This window comes from Hypomesus nipponensis, chromosome 17 (assembly GCF_054491055.1).
Source record: "Hypomesus nipponensis isolate SF chromosome 17, ASM5449105v1, whole genome shotgun sequence".
Lineage (NCBI taxonomy): Eukaryota > Metazoa > Chordata > Actinopteri > Osmeriformes > Osmeridae > Hypomesus > Hypomesus nipponensis.
In genome coordinates this window covers 6,579,584-6,603,254 of record NC_140377.1, presented here as the reverse complement: position 1 = coordinate 6,603,254, position 23,671 = coordinate 6,579,584, and the positions used below count along the sequence as shown (strand labels likewise).

The following is a 23,671-nucleotide window of genomic DNA, read 5'->3' as shown; positions in this document are numbered from 1 at the left end:
ACCCACTGCCAATTACATGCTAGGTTTGAAACATGCTACTCTTGTGTACTGACCTGGCCGGACAACTCGAAAATATTTTTCTGAGTGATGGTACTAAGAGAGGACCAAGTTTGGTCTTCTTTTTATAGAAAATTTTATTCAACATACATTTTCCAGCAAAAAGGCAATATACAGGAATAGTTGTCGTACACTGCTGCTACACGGAGGATTTGAAACCGGAAAAGATCAATCTGAGGTGTGATTCTGCAGATCACCTTAGTACTGCACTTAACAAGACAAACGGATGCAATTAGTTTTGAAGAAAAAAATATAAAGAGATGGAACAAAATATCCAAATGGAAAGTCAGGAACTCCAAAGAAAGATCTACACACAAGGAATATGAACACCCAGCCTTTTCTGTACCCAACAAAAATGTGTTAAGATTTTACATGTTCATATTTTAAATATACAATTTCAAATGCCGTCTTTACAAAGCCAACTATGCGCTATAAGGGGAGCGTTCCTTCTGTGCTTTAAAAAAAAAAATAAGAAAAAAAAAAGCTGAGTGTTTTACTAATGCTGGCTTTGTCTATATATCCTCAAACCAGTGGGCTAAGTGGCTGCAGCTCCCTACAAGCATAGCTAAACTCCTCCAAGCCTCTGGGGGGTGACATATTCAGCTTCACTAACCCTCAGATCAAGGGAGGTGGGAGAAGAGGAGGGAGGAACGACCAAAAGAAGAGAAGGATGACAGGGAGAGGAACCCAAAAAGGTGGGGTCTTGGGTAGGTAAGCAGATCAAAACTACAACCAAAGTTTACATTTACCATTCCTGAGAAATGGAAAACCTCTGATATTAAGTGCCGACGTGCAAGATGAAGTACAGACAATTTCTCTCTTTTTTTTTTTTTTTTTAATTTATTTTTAAACAGATGCTGTGGATTTTTATTTTATTATACAAGATTTGCAGAAAAGACAAAAACGGATTTTTTTTCCTCCAACCAAACTAATTGAGAAAGAATTGTGTAAACGTGGAAATGTTGACTAGTTGCACTAAAGGGGGACCAGGAAATATTATAACAACCACATCAGGGCAACTAGCAAGCCTCAGGCCTCTGCAAACGGCTTGGTAAAAGAAGGAAGCTCCTTCCTTTTCCTGCAAACAGCAATCTCTCTCTCCATTGCCTCTACCACCATATTCATCATCCCATTCTCGACGCAGCAGCAATTCTTTGCCGTAACAACAACCTCTTTTTTTTAAAAACAAAACCAAAAAAGGGGAAAAGAAAGCGTAGAAGTTCACATACTGTGTCGTCCGCCCGGTTTTGTTAAAATCCAATTTCATTTCCACTTTCAGACAAAAAAAAAAAAAAATAGGCAGTCAACAGTTAGAGAAGCCAAAAAACCCAACAGCCTCCAAAAAAAAAAAAAAAAAAAGAAAAACACCGTGGTGGGGAGGGTGGGGGGCAGGGAGGTGAGGGTGGGGGAGTAGCCTTCATCAGCAGCAGGCGATCCTTTTGCTGACGACTGAATACATGGTGCCTGTGGAGCCAGATTCGGCAAGGGTGTGCAATGTGGTGAACACACACACGCACGCGCTCACTCACGCTCACTCAGACACGCACACACACACACTGGATTGGTTACAGTCTGTGGTTATGGGGGGTTAGGGTGAAGGAGGGGGGGGCGGGGGAGGGAGGGAGGAGCTGGTGGGCTGTTTAGTTGTGGATCTTGATTGCCTTCTCCAGGTAGGTGTAGCGACCTCTCTTTGGAGCTTTGTTGAAGTGGTCTAGCCCTAACCAGGGTCGAGGGTGGGACATGTTACCTGGGGGGGGAGGACACAAAGGTTAGAACAGGAGTGACAAACATTCAGCAGGGAGGGCAAACTTGACAGCTTCGAAGGTGTCAGCTGTGTGCCGGTGTGTACCTGGCTGTGGCTCAAAGTCTTTCAGGTTGACCTCGTATTCGTCTTCAGTGATGTACTGATGCCGACCCATCATCACAATGGCGAACTTGAACTGGCGGAGAGCGAGAGAAAGAGAGAGGGAGCCGAATCTGTGAGCACTGCTGGAATGTAGGACAGAGTTGGGTGGGTGGGGGTGGATGAGTCGGTGGAGTGCTAACCTTCTCAAATTCCTTCTCCTGGATGTCGAGCATGCTCTGGATCCTCCTCATCACCTCCCTGAACGGCTCCCCCTAAGGAACGCACCCCACAGGACAACATGACACACACACACACAGAGGAAGCTAAACACGCCCCCCCCCCCCCCCCCCGCCTCCCCGGGAAGACGCACCTGTCTGATCTTGAGCAGGAAGGGGATGCCGAAGGTTCCGAAGACCTCCTTGTGGAAGTGGGCGACCGGGATCAGCATCTCGTTGTCCTTGTCCAGCTCCACCTGGTCCAGAGGGATCTCCTGGGGGAGGGGGCAGCAGGGGAGAGGTCAGCGCGTCGGGGGAGGACAAGGGAGGGAAAGGCACCCAGGGCAGGAGGCGGGTCTTACCTCTATTCTGAACGTCCGGCTGGCAGCAGGAGATAAACATTCTAGCAGCTCGTCCTCCTGGTGCACGCCGATGATCTTATAGCTTACTATTTCTAACAGCCTGGGGAGGGAAGGAGGAGGAGGGGGTGAGGAGAGAGGCGCTCCATTAGAGGCTTATAAACCATTCATTCAAACAGGAGCCCTGCACCAAGGGGGGAAGGGGGGAGTCCTTACCGGAGCTTCTCTGAGCCTTTGTCGGAGAGCTCCACAGCTTTTTTACATTCCTCCAGCAGGTCTCGGACACAGCCGTGCTTGTCAGGGTAGAGTGTGATCTCCTGGAACACGCACAGGGGAGGGAGACAAAGCTGGCTATGGTCCAAAACATGCATCCTTCTCCACTGGTAACTACGCAGAATAGTGTGTATGTATGTGTATGTGTGTCACCTCCTCTCTAAACTGGCTGTTGAGCCATATGGACTTGAAGCTCCTCCTGTTCTCAAAGTCTGTGATCTTCATTTTCAGCTGGAGGTGTAAAAGAGGGGGAAGGCAAGCTCAGTCTCTGAGAACAACCCTCTCTCATTCTCCTGGTCCCTCTCCCACAAAACACGCCGTGCAAGCTCCCTAGACAATAGCAAGATGTTCCGCCACAAAAGATCCACTCAGCCTCCCATAGATCAAGTACTCGGTTGACATCCATCCATCCCAACCACACACAGCCCCACCTGCTGGTAGTACAGTTTCTTGGGCTGTCTGGGTTTGAAGAACTGCAGCAGGTCTCTGAGAGTGCCTTCGTAGTTGTGTCTGAGAGGGTTGCCCGGCCCGTCCCTGTACCTGCCCAAGAGAGAGGGGGAGAGGGGGGAGACGGAGACGGAGGGGAGGCGAAGAGGAGCAGGTGGTTTCCGAGGAGTGCGGTGTGGAGGGGGGGGGGGGAGGACAGAGGGAGAGGCGGTGAGGAGAGAACGGAGGGGGGGGACAGGTTACACAACCTCGCCACGCCACGTTTCTGGGCGCGTGCCGCGACACGGCCCTCGGGGGGGGGGAACGTGTGACAGAGAGAGACGGGCAGCCCTACCCCTGGGACTTGAAGAACTGGAGGAGCATGGGGTCTGTGTTGAGCCTCTGAGCCACCGTCTTCGCCACCTGCCACAGACAAGACACCAACGCGGTTAGCGCTACACGCACGGCGGCTACCGACAGGGCCGCTTACACCTAGCCGGCGAGTCCCTCTTCCTGACTGACCTGGAAGTAGTTCATGCGGTTGGAGAGCGTGACCACGAAGCCGGGGTCGTTGTGGATGGTCTTGTCGCAGAAGATGACGTCCACCCGGTGGTAGAGGTCTCTGAAGTAGTCCTTGGCTGTGGGCAGCTCACTGGCGTCATTCTCTGGGTCGTCCCTGGAGGAGGAGGAGGGAGGAAGTGAGAACATGAACCATAAGATGAGGGACAGACGGTGAAAACAAAAAAAAAAAAAAAAGGAAGGAGAAGACAGATTGAGAGGCTAAATCTACCGTGCGATGAGTTGCCAATTCAGACATCTGCATTACAGCAACTGATTTTATGCGCACGCGCGCTTACTTTTGGAACACGATGATGTCTCCGTCCATGAGCTCGTCCAGAGCCTTGTCCAGAGACACGTCGTAGTCCTGTATCCGCTCCGTCAGGTTGGGTTTAACTTCCTCATAGAGGATAAGGCTAGTCTCCTGCTGGAAGCCTGCTCTCTCACACATGACTGGCAGCAAGTCTCCTGGGGGGCACATAACAGTCAGCAACCACACAGCCGCAACAGCAACACTGGTGACACCCCCGTGGATGGCCGAACAATGAAGAGGTATTCAGGCGGGGAACTCATTTGACTTCCTGTGGGCGGGGCCAACACGCGCGATCATGGTGCCCACTCCGCATGGTTGGACTTACGTATTTTACAGGATATAGGTGTGTAGATATGTCCACAATAATTTAAGCTTCTGGTTTTGGGGTCGTACATCTTCAAGAACAACATGACATCATCTGTGAGGAAAGGGGAAGCGGGAGAGAGAGAGAGCGTACTCCATCAACACACCAAGCTGAGTGATCAGTCCGCAAGAACAGCATCCACAGGATTTCATCACATGAGCCTGTACATTGTACGTTCTCTACAGGAGCCTGGCAATGATATAGTTGTTTATGAATGGACTTATTCGGTGGATACATGTATGCCAGTTCCTGGAACAACAAACAAACTAACTTGGCCTGTGGCCAGGGGAGGCCAGGGGAGGCCAGGGGAGGGGAAACTCACGGTCTTTGTCGAACTTGGGTAACGTGGCTCCGCTGGCAGCCATCTCTGGGTCGACCGTCTCCAGGAAGATGGTCCAGGGGTTCTCGTTGTCGCTCAAGTCGATCATCTGGACAAACACAGGGACAATTAAAACGGTCTCTCTCTCTCTCTGAGGTTTGCAGTCCTTTATTCTCCATCCGCCCCACACAGTCACACACAGTCACACACACACATGCGCGCGCAGTGTGGTACTCACAGACTTGTTGCAGTCGGCCTCGTAGTCCAGCATGGCGGGCCGCTTGGTGCCGTTGCTCCGGGCCTGCATGGGCCACAGCCTCATCTGGTCCTGAGGGAAACCCTGCAGCACAATAATAACACACTCAAGATTGGTACACACACACACACACGGGCTACGCCACATGCACACGCTCCAGAGAGCACAGACTCAGGCTGTGTTTTGACCTCCTTGAACAAATGAGCCCACACAAACTAAACGCACACTAACAGCCTCATGTTGAACCAGGCTCACGCTCCCTCCAGCTGACTCAAACACTGGAACAATTATTACTCGACTTATTGTTTTGGAAAGAGGTTCTTTTGGAAAAGGTTTGTCGAGCCAAATGGCGCGACTGAAGGTTGGAAATGTCTCCACAAGGTGGACAGCCTCTCTACTAGCATACATTCCCAGACCCGTGTACACACACCTAATGCCACTAGAAGGCAAGAGAGGGAGACACTGTTTCCATGTTGCTGGGGAGGAGAGGAGGAAAAGATGAGCTGGGTTTTACCGATGGATGGAAAATGAGACACACACACACACACACTCACCATGGTCTGGGAGAGGTTCTGGACGAACTCGGCGAGCGTGGAGGACTTGAGGACCTTGAACACCGTGTACTTCACCTTCTCCTCGTCATACATGTCGTTGCCCTGGTGACCACAGAACTGGTCCTCCGTCACCATCTGACGCGACAAGGGGAAACGGGAAGTGAGGAACAGGAATGCGTGGGATACGACCTGCCGACGGGTCCTTCCGCCGCGGCCGGGGGTTTCGTCGCAGCCTACATCTCGAGCACCGTCGGTGGGGGGGGGGGGGGGGGGGGCGGAGCCACGGCCATGTTCCCTACCTGGACCTGCATGTAGAGATGGGCCTCCTGCCTCTCCTTCCTCTTCTGGGCCTCCACCCTCTTCTCCTCCTGCAGGCGCTCCACCAGCTGCTGGGGGATGTCCACGTCTGTGACTGGCAGCAGCACCTCGCCTGGGGGGGGGGGGGGGGGGGGGAGAGAGACAGACAGACGGGGTAAGAGAGAGGCCACGGACCATCAACTACACACACAAATACCCGAGTGAGTCACGCATGAACTGCTCCTATACAAATCTTCCAGATGCTGTCAGGCAGCGGTCTTCGATAAGACTGTTCATTTGAATCGGGTGTGTTGGATTCAGTAAGCCAGTGAGAGATGAGACTCTTGGCAGATGTACGCCAGTACAAGTCCAGTGGCTCGGACTGATTGGACATGGCAGGACGTCGGAGACGGACTCACTGAGTTTGGACTCGCGGATGTACACCAGCATGTAGGCGTTGGTGCAGTGGCGGACAGAGAGGTCGTCGTCATGGCCACCGTAGTTGTGTTCGATGGCCTCCTCTTTGGTGCACCGCGACACGACGTCGTCGTCAAACTTGCACCACTGAGGGGAGGGAGAGAGGGAGAGAAGGAGAGAGAGAGACAGGCACAGAGCACTTAAGAATACTGTTTGGGTACATTCATTCAGCAGCACTTACATCAGTCTGAATCATAGGACAGGATGTTTACTTCAAACAAAACATCAGTATTTCAAAACGCATTTTCCCTTATTGTAGCATTAAAGTGACAGGGACGGTTTGCAACAGGGACGATAACACCCTTTAATAGCAGTTTTATATTCAAATCACTGACTCAACCCCCCAGACAATTCCCCCAACAGCAATGACAGTGCAACCGCCATCATCACATTACCGACAACCATTTAGAGATGCCATGCATTCCTTAACATTGCTCCGCCCCCCCCCCACACATTTACTAACAATAACAGGCCGCTGGCCCCATGACCATTCGGACAATTCCAGCAGCATCAAGAACATTCCCCTTCCCACATTCACCTCCCTCCCTCCCTCCCAAGAGGTAAAAGTAAAAACTAAAACAAGAAGGTGTTCTCACTATTGGCTCCTTGACACTGACTTTGCCGTCTCCCTTGGGGTTGAGATAGACGACATAGTGGCCCCCGTGGTTGTCCCCGCTGTGGACCAGGACCGCGTGGAGGATGTAGTTGGCTGGGTCCTTGGAGTCGGGCTTCTGGAGGAACTCATCCAGAGGCAACTGTTCTGGGAACTCAAACCTGGGGAGCAGAGGGAGCGCAGAGGGAAAGGGGATGAGCGTGAGGGTTCGAGAGAGAGAAGGGGGGGGAGAAAGAAAGGAGGGAGAAAGGGATGAGAGAGAGAGAGAGAGAGAGAGAGGGGGGGGTGGAGGAGGAGGAAGAAAGGAGAAAATACAGAGGGAAACGATGAGGGGGGTAGAGGGAGGCAGGGTGTCAGATTTAGGAATCTATTAAAGCACTGTTCAAATGAACTCATTTCTCAGGGGAACAAGAGACAGTTATAAACTGCAGGAGAAAGGTATAAACAGCAGGAGCGCGGTGACCAGAATGATCCTGTCTGCTCACCGCCTTTCAAAACATGCACATTCATCCTAAGTGCGTGTGCGCGCGTGTGTGCGGGGGTGCCAGGTGACTGGGGGCACGCAGCTCAGATGAGTCACGGTGAAGAACGGTGAACGAGGAGGCGCTCGACACCATCAGCGTGTCATTCCAGAAGTCTCCCCTCAAGCACCACTCAACTCACAGGTCTGGACCCTCACTCTGGACGGCAACCGCACAATACTGCACGCACAACTCGGGAGTCACGCGGCCAAGTGTGTGTGTGTGTGTGTGTGTGTGCGTGGGGGTGGTTACCTGTCGTTGATCTTGATGTTTTGGTCTGTCTGAGGGTCGTACATGAACCTCATGAGCTGCAGGTGCAGGATGGGGGGGAAGGTGAGGAACTTGACCCCCTTCTCCGCCTCCTGCAGGCCGTGCTCTCCTGCGTCGTACTTGTTGTCTCCGTCCAGCTGCTCCACGGCCACGTAGTCCTTGAAGGACTCAAAGACTGCACAGGAAGAGGGGCGTTACACGGGGGGAGTCGACGTACGACAACACTCCTCCTAAACATCAGCTGCTGCTGACGACGACGACGAGAGGGGGGGGGGGTCACGTGTCACAACAGGCTCGTGGGCGATACTCACTGTTCTTTTTTCCTTTTATACTGAGCTGGATGTCGTAGTAGTCCTCTATCCGCTCTGACCGGTAGTCTACGTGCTTGCACTGGATGTAGGACTGCAGAGAGGACAACACACTTAAGAGACGACAGACAGACTGGGAGAAGATTGGGGGGGGGGTTCTAGTCTGGTCAACTTACCACCATCTTTCCTCTGAAGAGTTTGGGGATGGTTCCCTCGACGCAGGTGCCTTTCATTTTGTTCTCGACGTTGTCCAGCAGCTGGAACGCACACAAACACACTTACTTACACACTGCCGAGGAAGCAGATGGTGGTCAGATGGTGAAGAGTCACAGTGGGGGACACTCACCACTCTGCACAGCTCCTGGACGTCGTGCTGCATGAAGCTGTCTAAAGTCTCCCACCTGGAAAAGGAGCAGGACGGTTTCAAACCACTGCTAGTTTCTGTCAATGTCACAGCCGAGGGTTTTGAGGACGTGTCTTAGGCTGGGCCTGTGACAGCAGCGGTGCTGCTCCACGCTGCCAGAAATAATGGATGTGGAGCACGGTGCCAGCGACAGATCGGCACTCCATAGCACCACGGTACCGTTCAGGGGCACTGATACGACTCCACAACACTATTCCAGCACTTAAGAGAACCACTACTGATAGCATGAAACTATAGTGCCCTATCACTTACGGCTCTATGCTAGCACTAAGGAGCGCAATCAATTACAGCTCTATAGCACTATGCTAACACTTAAGGGCACTGCCACTAATAGCTCTTCTCTCGTTTCCTGTTAGCACCAACGAGCACTACCACTTATAGTTAACGTTACAACATGGTAAAGTCAGTGCGAAAAATCTTCAATAAAATTTTAAAAATCTGTTTTTATTATGGCCATGCATGGACTTTCTGCCACGGGCTCTGCTACCCACCCAAAGGACTTGGTGAGTTTCTTGGTGCCCACGGGCTTGTCGCTGTGCTGCAGCTCGTAGAAGACCCTCTGCAGTGCTAGGGGGACGCTCTTGGATGAGTCGTCACCCTCTGTGGGCATCATGTACACCGCCTGAGACAGAAACAAAAAAAACTCATCAATCTTCATAAACTAATCAACGAATGGAAAAACAAAAACAAAATGGATGAATCAAAACGGCAATGGCCGCCTCAGTGTTGCGGGCTGACTGACCCGCCGTAGCTGGTTGGTGAAGAAGAGCGTCTGCAGGAGGCTGTTCATGTAGCAGGTGGCTCCCTGGTTCTTCAGACCCACGTAGCCTGTGTGTTTCTTAGAGTCCCAGCTGCACGCGCACACACACACACAAGCAGGGAAACAAAGGTTAGCTACAACCCAGTTACAGAGAAAGAGAGACACACAGGGACAGACAGAGAGAGACTTACGCCACTCCATGAGGAGCATCCGCCTGTACGTAGACCTCAAAGGAGACCTTGTCATCCTCTACGAACCCTCTCTCTGGATCAGTCACGTCCTGGACACAGGGAAGACATTCACACAAAGTGACAAACGGCACACATCCCTCACAACCTCGACACATCGGCTTCATCTTCCCCACAGGTTCTTCTGTCACTGCCCCGTTGTCCACCTTATCCCTCATGTCCCGTCCCCCGTCCCCCCTCCGGGCAAGCGAGGCAACTCACACTCCAAGACATGAAGTTGGAGAAGCCCCAGTCGTTCTCCTTGTGGAAGAACAGGTGGCTTATCCTGCGGCTGAAGGACTTCTCGTCGTCTTTGTAGTTGATGATCTTCAGCATCGCCTGTGCGTGACAGGACCATGACCTGGGGAGGGTAGCACACACACACACAAAAACACTTCAGTGTGGGTGCCTAGCTTCGGTTTCCTGGGGTGTACTCTGAAGTGCTGTGTCGGCCCTGTGCTTACGTGGAGTCAGACTCGGCGTTGCACTGCAGGAAGAAGCCCACGCTCTTCTGGTGGGGCCTGTCGGGGTAGAAGCGCGGCATCACCATGATCTTCCAGGGCAGGTTCCTCACGAAGCAGGACGGGCTGAGGACAGACTCGCTGAGGCGGCTGAAACGCTCCACCACGTAGCGGAACGTGGCCTCGGACCGCCAGCTGGTGTCTGGAGGGAGGGGCACAGGCGCAGGGGCTAGGGGGGTCACCTCTCGGAGGGCAGGGGGGTCTGTGCAGACCTGATGTTGGTGCTTATGACGTTTTGTTTCACCAGCTTGTGTGTGTGTGTGTGTGTGTGTGCACGTGTGGATGAGTGTGTGGAAACGCGAGTCCTCACCATCTTCCATATCTTCCTCTGTGTTGTTATGGCCGTCTGCCATGGCCACGTTCCCGTTAATGACTGGGTTAGCTGGGATTCTCGGAGGGTCATCGGTGTCCCCAGCTGAAAGCACCAGCAGATCCAGCCCATTAACAAACATTGCTATGTTCTACTATATATGTGGCAGGGTGGAAATAATGTAGGTTTGAACAGTTTCACAGCTGAGGTGTGTGGGGTTGGTGGGGACGACTTTGTATGATGGTGTTACATTGACAGGATAATTAGGAAAATAATCCAGAATTAAGTTGTGAGCTTGACACTAACCGCTTCTTGCATTTATTTTCATCTATAAACACAATGGAACGACAAAAAAAACTAAACTTACTGCGGAGCAAACATCAAGAACGAGAGAAAAAGCAGTCTGACTGCTGCAGCTTTAATCTTGTAAATAAAGGTAACAGGGATATAATTATCCTGGCTGGCAAATCATTGTTTGTGTTTGAGCCCCAAGTGTGTCTGTGTGTACTTGAAAATGCCTGTGTGTCTTAGTATTCCCAGGATGTGACAGAGAGCTGATGTTGGCTGGCTCCATGCACTGAGTCAATGAGCCACGCTCAGGAGACTGACCTCATTTTGCCAAGTGGATTACAAGCTACTAAGGACGTGTGTCAATCACATAAAACGACTTCCTGTACCGCCCCCAGCAAATAACCAGATACAGGCCTAAAATTAGCATTCCTTCCCCACACCCATACTACCAAACAATAAGTGGAACAATTAAACATACACTGAACAGACATCATTCAAAACAGATGTCCCACTGATGACAATACATGATATAGAGCATCTAATCTGTGCATCTCACTCATATGGGTAACCATTGAATACATGCATGGTAACCTTTTAGAATACACTTTTAAACGATTTTATTTATTTATTTATTATTTTAAATACTCACAGGGACATAAACACACAAGGACTACGACTTGAACCCATTCATAATTTCATGACATCAAGTCTACAAGACCTGGAGCTCTGGATCAGAAAATCTGATGGGCCTGTATCATACAGAACCGTTGCAAAAGTACATAATCAGCTTTAAAGCAGTCAGCTTCAAATAGAGGGGGGACGGGGCAGTGATAGTGGGCCAGATAAAATGGGGCTGTAGCTCCTGCTTAAGTTAAAGGCTCGGTAATCAGGAATGGTTTGCGATGGAGTGGGACTGATGTAGTTTCAATAACTAACAATTGTAAGGTGCTGTTGCATTAGATGTTGTGACCAAAGCGCATCTGCTGGGTTTGCTGAGTAAACAGATTCACACTGGGATTAACGCTTTAAAGCACGGAAACTGGTAGCTAGTTACCTATTATTATTTGTAACTACATTAAACGAGAAAATGCTACTTATCAAAAGATGTTTTGCAGATGCTTACGAAATTATCTGAATTGACTAACAAATGCGGATCATTAAAAATGGCGAGCTCCACGCGCGTTGTTTCTTCATACAATGAAGCAGCAAATCCCCGCGCCGTTTCAATGCGAGCCCCACATGCGGGCCTTGCCGCAGCAGCCAACATCAACCCTGCCAGGATTTTTGCTGTCCGACATTAGCAAATATCAAACTGGGACAAACGAATGCGTTGTCCCTAGTTACTAAGCCTTACAATTAACCAATTTCAATGTATTGATGCCTGTGTACTTACTAAAATAGTTAAAAGCATCGTGTGTGATGAATGGTTTATCAGAAACGTTATTTATATTTGAATGACTCACTTCGACATTTGGCAAAACAGGCTGACGCATCAAGCTAGCTAGTTAGCTAGCTAGGTATAGAAATAAAAATAGCCAATATATATGCACACCTCTACTTGACTAGCTAGCGAGGCAACGACAAGTTTACTTGAACGGGAGGGAAAATAAAGCATCCATTTATCTACCCAGCTATCCTTAAAAACGTAAACAAACCAAAAAGCCGGGCCGCAAAATTAAATTGATAGTTGCGAAATACAATCCACCATCTTGTCGCCACACACCCCCTCTGTATTAGCTGTGTAGTTAGCTCTAGCTATGTGGCGAAACTGCTGCTAGCACAGCAGCTACCAGTTCAGGCCCGTTTGTGGGAATGAGAAAGTTCGTTGCTAATGACAACTGCTGATATTGTATCTTAAAAATATTATTTAAGCGAGATACGTTAACATGTAACTGTCGACATCCCCTAAAATCAAACAACGTGCTCACCTACATTAGAAATCAAATAATTTTGCTACCTCTTAGCAATGTGTCCGTAATTGCCATTGTTAAATTACATGCGCAGGCTAACTGGCTAGTAGTAGGCGTGACACACTAAGCTATTGTTTATAGCTGTACGTTTAACATAAACCAGGCTTAATATTCCAATTTGAATGGGCATAGCAAAAATAACGGTGCACCCAATTTTTTATCTGGCTGCATAATCGATCTGCAGTTCTTTTGATCGTAATTAGCTACGTTAACGATTAAACATTGCTAGCTAAACTAGCCACTTGCATGCTGCCTGGCGATGTTTGTTATTGAAGTGGTCAATAATGATACAACACTTAAATCGGGCTTATGGGTGAATGTCAAAAGAATTTCGCACCACAAGGCATTACTAACGTGATTACCTAGCTAACTGTGTTGTAAGCCTGTTTAAAGTTAACTAAAGATTCAGTGACGCGTCAACCAGTTCACGGTAACTAGCCCACAAACTACCCCATTACGACAATCAACGTTAGCAACACAGCTAAGACAACGACGCCATACGACGTCTGTGCTAGCCAGTTAGCTACACGTAGCTAACGCTAACAACACTTCTAGACTAACGTTGGTGTTAAGTAGTTAGTGAGAAACACGTGTAACCATTACTGATAGTGAACCTTCGCTTTTACATTTCCTTTGTTGAAGGACTATCATTAGCTTGTTAGCTAGCTAACAAACTGCGCTTGGTAAACGAGGTCAGCAGCAACACGCAAGACTCAATTTGCTGCAATGCAATGGACGCAACATCAGCAAATCTACAGCTAATGTTACTTAGCTGGCTGTGACAGGCCTTCATGTTTACTGTTAAGTTGAATGCACTGAACTTGCCCGGGCACCTACCGTTTGACATCTTACAAATAATATTGTACTAGCTCCTCTGTCTGCTTATGCCCATCTCCGTTTTCTATGTCCATCTCAGGCCTCTTACCTTCCATTTCCATATCCTCGGGTTCGCTAAGCTGTTGCTCGCCGGCTTTCTGCTGCTGTTGCTGAGTGTGGTGATGATGGTTCATGTTGGCAACTGTTGTGATGTGATGATGCCTGTTATCTTTGTTCCCCTCGACCTTGTCCGGAATCGGTTCCGTGGGGAGCCGGGTTCTGAGTTGTTGAGGCGTCTGAGGATGCGGAGGAGGGATAGACAGGTCGAGCCTAGGCGGCTGGGCCTGTTCTAAAACGACCTCGGCCTTTTCTGCTGTCAGCGCCGGGGATTGAGGAGGGGAGGTCGGTGGGGGAGCAGGCAGAGAAACGCGGACGTATTTGCTCGCTATTCGCCCAATCTCGGCGCTTTGATGGGTGCAAATCGCTGACGGTGGTGGATGACTAGGGCTCAAAAAAGGAGGCCCGTTGAATTAAATCAATCCGGCTTTACCCCAGAAGGAGTGGGGTTATAGGCGAGGTGAGAAAGACAACTCACATACAACCTGCAGCCGGAGAAACAAATAGTCCGTTTATAGCCACCTGACACTGGGTAGCCAAATAACGGATTTAGTACTACAGGGGAAAAAAAGGATCATTTGCTAACGACTCACTTAACAACTTTCCCTACAATATTCCCAGTCCGTGTGTTCCTCCGATTGTCCCTCGTCTGGAGGAGAGCGGAGAAAAAAGCTATCCATTCAAACACGCTTCTAATTTGGAATCGCACTAATTTAGAAGTTTACGGTGCTCGAGATGCCACAGTCTGATATCGACTTTTCCACATCAAACCACCTTATCGATATAGGCAACAATATTTTAAACCTTGTCGCATTTCTAACGTCTCGTCTATGTATAAATTTGCCCGGTCACAGCCAGTGCCTCTCACCCGCTCCTCGGTTTGTGATGTTGAGTTGAGGTAAAAACTCAAAATGGCGGTCGCGCTCTTCTCTGAAATGTCACATCCGCATGGAGATCCAAACACTCGCTTCGAGCTGGTTTGATGATAGTCTGTTTCATTGATTAGAACTTTAGTTTAAAGTCAACAATTATACTATTCGTGGGTGGTGTAAGTTATGATATTATTATTCCATGTCAGTTTAGTTTACATTAGGATTGAGCAACAGGACGCACACACAAATAAGTGACCTGTTCCATTTACATCGTCTTTAGCCTACATCTTGGTAATTTACAATCACAACATGATGAGATTTGATCATGATATTTAAGTCGATTCTACACTTTAAAATGGCTGAATATTAAAATGTCTCTACATGGCCGATGTATGACGGCCACACAGCACTGTTCACACTCATGGTAACATTATAATATATAATGTTATACTATAATTACATATAGCCTATATATTTTTTTATATAATTCCTTAATCTGAATGATTTATTGATTATTCTTTAACGTTAATAGCGCAAGACATATTTGATCGTGGACCCCTACCCAAGTGTGTATGTTTTTCTGCACTAGCCATCACGATTACACAAAATGTTTCATGGAAAAGTATGCCATCTAGTGAAGAAACGTGCAAAGAGTGAAGTCACCCATATTTGGGTTCTGCATAATTTTTATATACATTTATTTTTGAATCCACCTATCGGTTTTATTTGATTCAAATATGAACAAATTAACAGCATATTTTGAAATGGTATACTTGATTTAAAAAAAATACAGTTCGTCAATGTGTTCCAATGTTCATTTATGTTGTGTCTTCGAAAGTGCAAAGCCGGTCTCAAAAGGGCAGAAGTTGGTTGTTCTTGGGTTGAAATAGGAATTGTGTTTGATTTCCTTAGATTTACTTTAGTATTTGAACACATTATAAAACGACGACATATTAATTACCATAAAGTATTTGATTATTTTAAATGGATACTATGTATATTAAGTATAATTTAGCATGTTATGTGTGCAGTTGGCCTATGTAGGCTACCAACGTTACACAGAAACATAACACACGTCTCATACAAGCTTGTGAGCTACAGGGCAGGGAATTTTCGTGGAGGTTCCTTTGTCATTTAATTAACAGATGTTTCTTTAGTCCACTGAAACGTCCAGTTTTAACACCAAAACATCGCTGCAATGCCAATCCAGCCAATCGCTGTTAAGTATTAGGTAAGAAGGCGGGCTGTAAAGAGCATCACGCTAGTATGCGCTATATATAAGCCAACGTCGAAGCTCTTCAAAAAATATTACAGCCTTTCCAAAAGGGTGGTGGTGCTGCCAACGTTGTTTAAACATACATCAATCAAACAATAACATTAATGAAGTTACAAACGGATAGTTCATCGCTCTTTCAAGTAAAGTATTCATTAGTGTACTAAAGCTGTGATCTCCGAAACTTTCAGTGTTAAGTAAATGGAGGAGAAGAAGGAAGACGGAGAGTCGGAGATTCAGGAACACGGACCCGAGCATTGGTTCTCAAAATGGGAGCGGCAGTGTTTGGCTGAAGCGGAGCAAAGAGAGTTAAACGAGGAGGAGGTCGATAACGACCAAGATAAATTGTGGCATCTCTTCCAGAATTCTGCCACTGCGGTAGCACAGCTATACAAAGGTTTGATGGCGGTTACTACAAAACAGCCCCTTGTTGGCGAACTAACAAAACGCAGTGGTAGCAACAACGTAGCTAGTTCGCTTAGTGGCTCTCTCCTGACTTGCTAGCATAACGAGCTAGCGTTAGCCAAGCTAGTAGTCGCATACTTCTGGTGACTAGTTGCTTAGCTAGGCTAATGCTAGGCTAGCTAACGTAAGCCCAGAGAGCTAGCCTGAATGTTGTTGTGAAATTTGCTAACTGGCTAGAGCTACTGTAGCTAAAGTTCTTGCTTAAGTTTGAGCTGACACTGCTAGCTAGCTATCTAGCTAACATTATACCAAGTATTGTTGTAGTGTTAGATCAATGGGTAAATTAAAAAGCCCAGCAAGACTTAAGACACTTTTAATGAACAACTGTGATGCAATAACTAATCTTGTTGTTGGCTAAATGTAGTTGTATTAACGTTTAGCTAGTCTAGAAACAAAATGGCGATGGAAACAACAATCATTGCTACGCGACATTCCTTTTGACAGCTTTGGCTTAGTCTGTCACTGTCAGGCTTGTTGGGACCGTGGTAATGACTAGCAAGACATCTTTACCAGCGTGCTAGATTATACATTTTTGGCTTGGATTGGCAATGTAAGCAGACGCGAATAGAATAGAAACGAGTGGCTAAATACAAGGCTCTGTACTAGCATATCTTTTTGAAATAGCTTTAGATTTGGCTAGCCTCTGTGTAGCTGGCTAACTAGCTCTAGCAAGGTAGCTACCGAAAATCAGGACAAAATGGCGAATATTCTATTATTGGTTAGATTGTTAGCGATACAAAATTGATTGGTCAGTGTGCGATATTAAACTATAAATCATATTGATCCAAAGTTTTTAATTGTTTCCAACTCGGGATTGTAACTTTCTTGCTGAAAGGACAGTTTTAGTAGCGTGCTTGCAAACTGTCGAGTTGGCCATCTAGCACTGGTTCAGTTATTTTTATTTCAAAGCCTGTCTGCAACTCTAGTTGCAAGACAAAATGGCGAATGAAATGTCTACACTGTAATCACGAAGCTAGTAAGCTTTATGGTTCGGAAACAATAGTCTTACCACTTCAGCCGATTAAGTTAGTAAGAATTTCTTATTAGGTAAACCTTTACACTAATGAGATGATATTTTAGAAAAATGCTGATTCTGGTCATTTTCTCCCCAGACCGAGTATGTCATCAACAAGGTCTCTCTCTTTGGGTGCCATTCCAGAATGCTGCAACAACAGTCACGAACCTGTACAAAGGTATTGATAACTCATGCTCATCTCACAATTGTGGGATTGGGTTTTGGCTATCACACCAATAGAAGATGAGAACCCTGTAGCCATTTTGCTTCTAAACACAGACATTTGTTGTTTTTATTTGGACATTCTATCAAAAACAGTAAATGGTAGAGAGCCTCTTTGTCACCTGGATATTCAACCTTCTCCAGCTTTTCAGCTTGGCTGGGTGGCACCCTCTGGAAATGAGGAGGCAGCCTATAGATCTGTCAGCTGCCTGTCAGTTACACATGTTCTTTTAACAGGACAAAACTACAGGTCTTAATGTTATTGTTTATATGCATTTATTCAGTCTCAAACAAGGCCTTATTAACTTGTATAATCAACACATTCTGCCTATTAGTTCTGGTGTGGTGTTTTTGTTTATTCATTGTCATACATTTTTTTGACTGCTGCTTCAGTTTAGGAAATGCCATTTGGTCAGTTAAAAGTAATCACTGTCCCCTATATTCCTGGTAACAGAGAGTGTTGAGGCGCACCAGAGGAGCTATGACTTGGGCATACAGATCGGCCACCAGAGACGTAATAAGGACGTGCTGGCCTGGGTAAAAAAGAGAAGGAGAACCATCCGCAGAGAGGACCTCATTAGCTTCTTATGTGGAAAAGCTCCACCGCCCCGGAGTTCCAGGGCCAACCCCAGACTGACTGTGGTATCACCCAACCGGGCCCCCCCTGCTGAGACGGGCTCCTCCGTGGAGACTGACCTCCAGCCATTCAGAGAGGCCATAGCTCTGCACGGTAAATGAGATGTTATGTAGATACCTACACACAGTCGTGTCAGATACAATACCACAGCGTGGCTTTGATTTGCCATAAATTGGAACGTATTGAGCATGTAAGAAATGACGTGTGTGTGTGTTCATGGGGATGATACACACTTGTATCAGAAGAACAAGCCAGTAGACTTGGTCATGTTGGAGGAAGGGGGTCTCAGAGCTTTGTTAGTTGGCCATGTGTCTGTGAATACCATACTTCCCAAATGTCACAGGCTATTTCTGTGCTCTGTTTTTGAATTTGCAGATGTTACAACTTTTAAGCAGTTCAATTACCATGTCAGATGTTTGGTGTCGCCTTTCGTTTTGTTAAACTCCCTATTTCTTGGCCAATTCAAAGTTTTTTTTAATTGATTCTTTTTTTTTCAATTTGTACATGCTTTGGATTTATAGCTACAGATAATGGTCTGGGGTAAAATAATAAAGTAAACCTACTTGATATCTGCTAAAACATGAACCAAATTACCTGAATGTAGAAACGTTTTAAAGGTTGAGTTCTTTTAGTATTTTTGGAAGAACAACCATGGCCTTTGGAAAAAGTCTGTTTGCTATGTTGTAAACATGACTTGTGCCTTAATGTTAATGCTTATTGGGCAAGAATCTTGAGTTTGACCATTTCTTTGTCTTCTCCTCTGTCTCCCCATTGTCTGTCCATTTCATCCCCGCCTCTCCCCACGCTAGGTCTGAGTGGGGCCATGGCTAGTATTAGCGTGCGCTCTGGGGCCCCTGGGTCTCCCACCCACGTGAGTGGCGGAGGAGGTGGTACAGGATCAGGTCTGGTGGGCCGCAGGCGTAACGGCCTCCACGATGTCGACCTGAACACTTTCATCTCTGAGGAGATGGCCCTGCACCTGGACTCAGGCTCTGCCTCTGCAGGGGGGGGGGCTAGGAAACGCAACTCGGCTCAGTGCAATGATGTCATCACGGACTCCCCCACCCATAAACGCAACCGGATGATCTGATTACCAAGCTTGGAGCCTGGTCGCCGGGGCTGAAGATGGACGGCTGGCTACGGAGGGGATCTGTGCTGATGGGAGGCGTTTCGTTTAGTGATGACTTTCTTCCCTTGTCTCCTTGTCTTGCTTATTTCCCTCATTGGCGTGCCTAATCCAAAATGAGAGCACTGTTGAGTATCAGAGCAACATATATATATATTTATATATATATGGAACATTTCAACACAATTCTTTCAATCATCAGTGGTCATTAAGGGAAGAAGGCAAGGAAATGAGAGGAGGAAAGGGAGCCATTGAAGATGGTTGGAAACGCAGCCTTCCAGGGGGAGAACAAGGCACTGTGTTGCTTGAAATAAAAGCCACTTGATCCTCAACACTTCTATTACCCTCCCTCCCCCAAATAGTCCCATCCTCACCCATCCCCTTATAAAGGAAATGAGGGCCATCGCAACGTCTCTGACTCTGTGAATTCAATAATGTTTGCCAAATGTTGGAACACTGTTGGAGACCCATTCTGTGCTCTGACAAATGTTGTTCTTCTGTTACCCATTCTTCTCAGTGGACATGTCTGTCAGTCAAGACAGTGAGATCTCTCTAGGAGCATATCTCTGTGGCTTCCTCTGCCTCCTGTATCCAGTCATATTGCTGTGGGTATGATAGCCCATACTACCAATAGCAGGCTATTGATGTTTGATATAGACCTTTTATCTGCTAACTCTGCATCAACATTAACTTCAGTTTAGTTCAGTCACCACATACCAGTGTTCAGTTTCAGGTTGTTTCGGCCAACGTGCAGAAGTCAACGTTTTTGACAAGCTTTTTTTTCACCTGGCTTTTTCTTTTCTAAAGGAAAAAAAATAGTTTTTGTTGTTGCCACAGCTTAAATAATACCTGACTGTTGCAGACTTCACCCTTCTTCCTAGTCTTATTTGATGCAGCTGCTGTTTTATGTGATTGTGTGATAATATAATGAGAGTTGCAATAATGATTTTGCACTTAGCTTTCACACCTAACTCATGCAAGTTATTCTTCCATTGGGTCCCAGTTATACTTCACTGTGCACAAACACCTTTGTCTCTCACCCATGGGAGAGCATTAGCCCTAGAAAGTATAAATCAGACCTGTTCTTTCAGAGGCAGTGTCCCAATGTCCATACTACCGCACTTGCTGGCGTACACAGCCTTCACACTCATCTGTGTGAAAGTTTGGATGTTGGGATGTTCACTGTGTTGTATAGGGAAAGTGCATTATTGAGATGTATGTGGAAAGCTACGATTGGCTGGCTACCCTGTGGATGGAGCTCCTGAAAGTGCAGGTAGAAATGTTTCGAGTAGAGCGGACCCTCATAACACATGGAGTGGGAATTGTGTTGGTTCTGTACATGACATTTCAATTGGTTACATTCAAAAGACAATGCCAGTTCATCTGTCACTAAACCAATGAATGGTCTTTATATCCTTTTAAAGTAGACAGCCTCAAGTATGCAGACTCATGCCACATCTCTCTGGAGCCAACACTATTACCAACTGTTTCTTGATACTTATATTATTTGTTTAAAGTAATAAATGGCTAATCTATATACTTAACATTTAGGTGTTGGTATGATATGTGGTTTCACGTTGTAAAAGGAATAAAAGAAAACCATTGAATTGCAATTGATGTACTATGTTTCATTAAATAACATGTTCATGTGGTTGGTTGTTATTTCTCTAGGTATCCCAAATATGTTTGGGGGGGGTCTGTATGTGAAGTTGTAATACTATTGAAATCCAGTTGGTGCCACTATAGTTGCAATATTGTAGTGACTGGAAATCATACATTTTGTTGATCTGCTATTAAGACGAAGACATGCATCCTCTGCATAGAGAGAACTATGCAGGACAGCATTAAGAACTTGTGTGTGTATGAAGTGTTATAGGACTTACTACAGCACAGAAAACATGACAACTTTGACACATAACTGGTTAGTTTTATAACTAGTGCTATTAAAACTATACATCAATTGTAAATGAAATAAACTGTAAACTTCATTAAATAATTCTGCAGTACAGAGGCAACATTATTTTATGTGTATTTATCTAAATGCTGTCCAAAATATCAATATAGCGTCTGAGAGTAGAGTAATTAAAGTACTCTCTGGTCTTAGTCTTTTAAGGTGAGGCTTTGTGGCAGTCACACAAACACACCTTAAGATATTTTAACAGGAATCTGACAAGTGATGCGATATGACCAGAACAGTTTCAACAAAAAAATGTTTGCAGCTGAAGTCATGCCAAGTAGGAAAGGAAAAACAAGGACTGTGTGCTCTGGTTATGAGAAAAAAAAAAGATATTAAATTCGCTTTGATGTCTTTCCATTGAACATTTCTGCTTTTTGGTCCTCTGAGGCTGGGTTCCAACACTTCTCAAAGGCCTCCTACCCTCATCTCCTTTCAGTAACGGAAAGGGAAATACAAGGACACAACGCTGCTCCTCAAACTGATCCCATCAACAGTCGTGGGTTGTTCTTTTCTTCTTTCCTTGGATCACATGACAAGAAACCCCTCAGGCCTTTGGTGAAACATTCCATATTCTTCATGAGGTTCTAATTAAGGCCTCACATTCCAGAGGGCTAGAAGAAACTGGGGAACTGTGATGAAGAAAGAAGCAAAGTCCAAGAAGCCATGTCTAATTATTGAGATGCAGCCTAAATCAGGGGAAGGTTGTGGTTGGGCTGAAGGGCAGGACTAGATCTGGCTGAGGGGGAGGAACTTCTGGTAGTAGCTCTTGGTCACATCGATCATCAAATCCTGCGTACATTCTGGTAGCTCCCCAGAGAACAACCCTGGGAAAAATAGCAGCACGGCTGAAATTAGATGAATTTGAGCACGTGCCATCACAATGATAAGACTAGAGGATACAAAACACATGTAACATGCTTGTTCTTTCTCATTTCACTGGCTGTGAAGACGACAGGATATTCTGTACCTGGGCACCCAGAGAACACAGTAAAGGGAGGGACCACTGTCTCAGGGGGCAGTACTGTGTTGTCCAGGATTTTACAGCAGTCCTTCAGCACACAGCGTCGACCCTGCAATATAACAGGATCAATCTCTCTATTAACTGAAGCAGGGGCATCACTGACGATAAGATGGGCTGGTTTGGGTACCACACTATCCTCATTGTAAAATCACAAAGTACGTTCTTAGAGTGCATTTTAACACCATGTGATTATCCATGCCCCCTAGCATAGGGAAAGGAAGAATGAAAGTGTGTGTGTGTTTAATGGCACTCACTATGACACAGTTCTTGCCGATATGGACATAGGAGCCTATTTGTGCAGCGTTAACCACACAGTCCTCTTCTATGAAAACATGGTCGCCAATGTGCAGGGGGAAGAAAGCCACCCTGACAAGAGAGACAGATGGGAGGATAAGAAGAGATGGAGACAGCCAAGTCTGACAGCATATCTTGACAATACAAGCTAATCCTGCTTCTACCGTGCCAGTAATATCAGTCTGCAGAATATATGTCTGAGGTGAGGTCTGAGAGCAGGGCACTCACCCTTTGCTAAACTTCTTAAAAGGCGGTCGAATGACACTCCGGCTCTTGACAACACAATGTCTACCAACTCTGACATTGGCCAGATCTCCCCGTATGATGCAGTCGTTCATTACAATCGTCTGGAGAGGAGGACCGTCAGACAAAAATGCATCCATGAAAATTATATATTAAGAGAAACTACTACTACTATTACACGGGACTATAATCACATTGCAACATCATTTGAATTGAATACAGCATAAAACCGAGCTCTACTCACTTTTCCGTTGAGGACGATGTTCTGACTCCCACATAGTACAGACTGTCTGCTCACTTTGTTACCAGAGGCCTATGGGACCAAAAGAACATGGGTTAGATCGTCAGTAATCATCATCTTGTACATAACCTTGTCATGCTTGCTTGTTGGCTGCAAACTAACAAGCTCTGCTGTGCTTATCTGTAACGAACTCTTTAGCCACCCAATATGCCTTCCAAGCTAGTAAAGCTAACGAACGTACCGCTACTGTACGTTGTAGCTAGCATGATTTGGCTAGCTAACAGGTTCCATTGACAAAGAAATAACAAGCTATATGGCAAATTAAACGAGCAAGCTTACAGTTTCAATATACTCTGCTTTGTTGTAGAGTATTTCGCACAATTCCATGTCTGTAAAATGTATGTGGTAGGCTATAGAAAGCTTAGTTTTTCTTCTTGTCTTCTCTGTCTGTTTTGCACTGCTGTCAGTCTCCTCAACCGCTCCCTTCTTCCGAATCGGGCTTTAAGACCTCACAAGATGATTGTAGAAACATCAAACGTGTGTTAAGATTGGACACATTTATTTCATATTTCCTTTTAAAATAAAGTGCAGATGTCAGAAATCAATTTATTTACAAAAAATTGTAAAAATATTGTCGTATTGTACACATATAGCTCTATTAATAGAAAACACAGATCTCAAGTGCAATCGTTTACTCTAGTCTTGTTCTGTACTAAATACGTAAAAACGTTTTAGACACAGTTGTATTTCTTCACGTGATAGTTTTGAGAGAATAGTTCTAACCACATTGTTACAATTGCAGATATCACCTAATTTACGCATGTAGGCTATGTTGAATTGGTG

General features: G+C 46.3%; 3 protein-coding genes across 5 annotated transcripts; 1 reads left to right on the top strand and 2 right to left on the bottom strand.

The window, feature by feature from the left end:
* Window positions 1–109: 109 nt before the first annotated feature.
* On the bottom strand, window positions 110–14,389 carry usp7 (ubiquitin specific peptidase 7 (herpes virus-associated)). 3 transcript variants are annotated; one of them, XM_084677329.1, is made up of 29 exons: window positions 13,455–14,389; window positions 10,269–10,373; window positions 9,902–10,100; window positions 9,660–9,798; window positions 9,402–9,490; window positions 9,193–9,301; window positions 8,942–9,072; window positions 8,373–8,427; window positions 8,203–8,283; window positions 8,030–8,120; window positions 7,701–7,893; window positions 6,911–7,088; window positions 6,257–6,401; window positions 5,840–5,970; window positions 5,541–5,675; window positions 4,969–5,070; window positions 4,734–4,839; window positions 4,373–4,465; window positions 4,034–4,202; window positions 3,699–3,852; window positions 3,532–3,599; window positions 3,182–3,284; window positions 2,904–2,981; window positions 2,694–2,794; window positions 2,481–2,580; window positions 2,274–2,393; window positions 2,104–2,175; window positions 1,907–1,997; window positions 110–1,804 (listed from the first exon to the last, which is right to left on the bottom strand). In XM_084677329.1, exons 1-29 carry the CDS (start codon window positions 13,537–13,539, stop codon window positions 1,698–1,700), a joined length of 3,330 nt encoding a protein of 1,109 aa, XP_084533455.1. In that variant the 5' UTR covers window positions 13,540–14,389; the 3' UTR covers window positions 110–1,697. The 3 variants fall into 3 exon arrangements, with proteins under 3 accessions (XP_084533455.1, XP_084533453.1, XP_084533456.1); XM_084677327.1 differs by having other exon boundaries at window positions 3,182–3,290; window positions 13,455–14,387; XM_084677330.1 differs by lacking the exon at window positions 13,455–14,389 and adding an exon at window positions 12,023–12,226 and having other exon boundaries at window positions 3,182–3,290.
* Window positions 14,390–15,630: 1,241 nt separating this feature from the next.
* Window positions 15,631–20,723, top strand: hapstr1a (HUWE1 associated protein modifying stress responses a). The gene is made up of 4 exons (XM_084677540.1): window positions 15,631–16,004; window positions 17,185–17,265; window positions 17,764–18,039; window positions 18,756–20,723. The coding sequence occupies exons 1-4, from the start codon at window positions 15,809–15,811 to the stop codon at window positions 19,034–19,036; spliced, it is 834 nt and encodes a 277-aa protein (XP_084533666.1). The 5' UTR covers window positions 15,631–15,808; the 3' UTR covers window positions 19,037–20,723.
* dctn5 (dynactin 5) lies at window positions 20,680–23,347 on the bottom strand. The gene is made up of 6 exons (XM_084677541.1): window positions 23,168–23,347; window positions 22,832–22,900; window positions 22,573–22,691; window positions 22,305–22,416; window positions 21,997–22,099; window positions 20,680–21,853 (listed from the first exon to the last, which is right to left on the bottom strand). The coding sequence occupies exons 1-6, from the start codon at window positions 23,213–23,215 to the stop codon at window positions 21,756–21,758; spliced, it is 549 nt and encodes a 182-aa protein (XP_084533667.1). The 5' UTR covers window positions 23,216–23,347; the 3' UTR covers window positions 20,680–21,755.
* Between the last annotated feature and the right edge of the window lie 324 nt (window positions 23,348–23,671).

Bases quoted from the DNA above. Each gene is read 5' to 3' on its own strand.
- usp7 (XM_084677327.1), bottom strand. From the start codon at position 13,539: ATGAACCATCATCACCACACTCAGCAACAGCAGCAGAAAGCCGGCGAG. The intron at 10,101-10,268 runs GTGAGGACTCGC...CCCTCCCTCCAG, and splicing joins AGAGGAAGATATGGAAGATG to ACACCAGCTGGCGGTCCGAG. The intron at 9,302-9,401 runs GTAAGTCTCTCT...GTGCGCGTGCAG, and splicing joins GATGCTCCTCATGGAGTGGC to CTGGGACTCTAAGAAACACA.
- dctn5 (XM_084677541.1), bottom strand. From the start codon at position 23,215: ATGGAATTGTGCGAAATACTCTACAACAAAGCAGAGTATATTGAAACT. The intron at 22,417-22,572 runs GTGAGTGCCCTG...CTCTCTTGTCAG, and splicing joins TTTAAGAAGTTTAGCAAAGG to GGTGGCTTTCTTCCCCCTGC. The intron at 22,100-22,304 runs GTGAGTGCCATT...GTTATATTGCAG, and splicing joins TCGGCAAGAACTGTGTCATA to GGTCGACGCTGTGTGCTGAA.
- hapstr1a (XM_084677540.1), top strand. From the start codon at position 15,809: ATGGAGGAGAAGAAGGAAGACGGAGAGTCGGAGATTCAGGAACACGGA. The intron at 17,266-17,763 runs GTATTGATAACT...TCCTGGTAACAG, and splicing joins AGTCACGAACCTGTACAAAG to AGAGTGTTGAGGCGCACCAG. The intron at 18,040-18,755 runs GTAAATGAGATG...TCCCCACGCTAG, and splicing joins AGAGGCCATAGCTCTGCACG to GTCTGAGTGGGGCCATGGCT.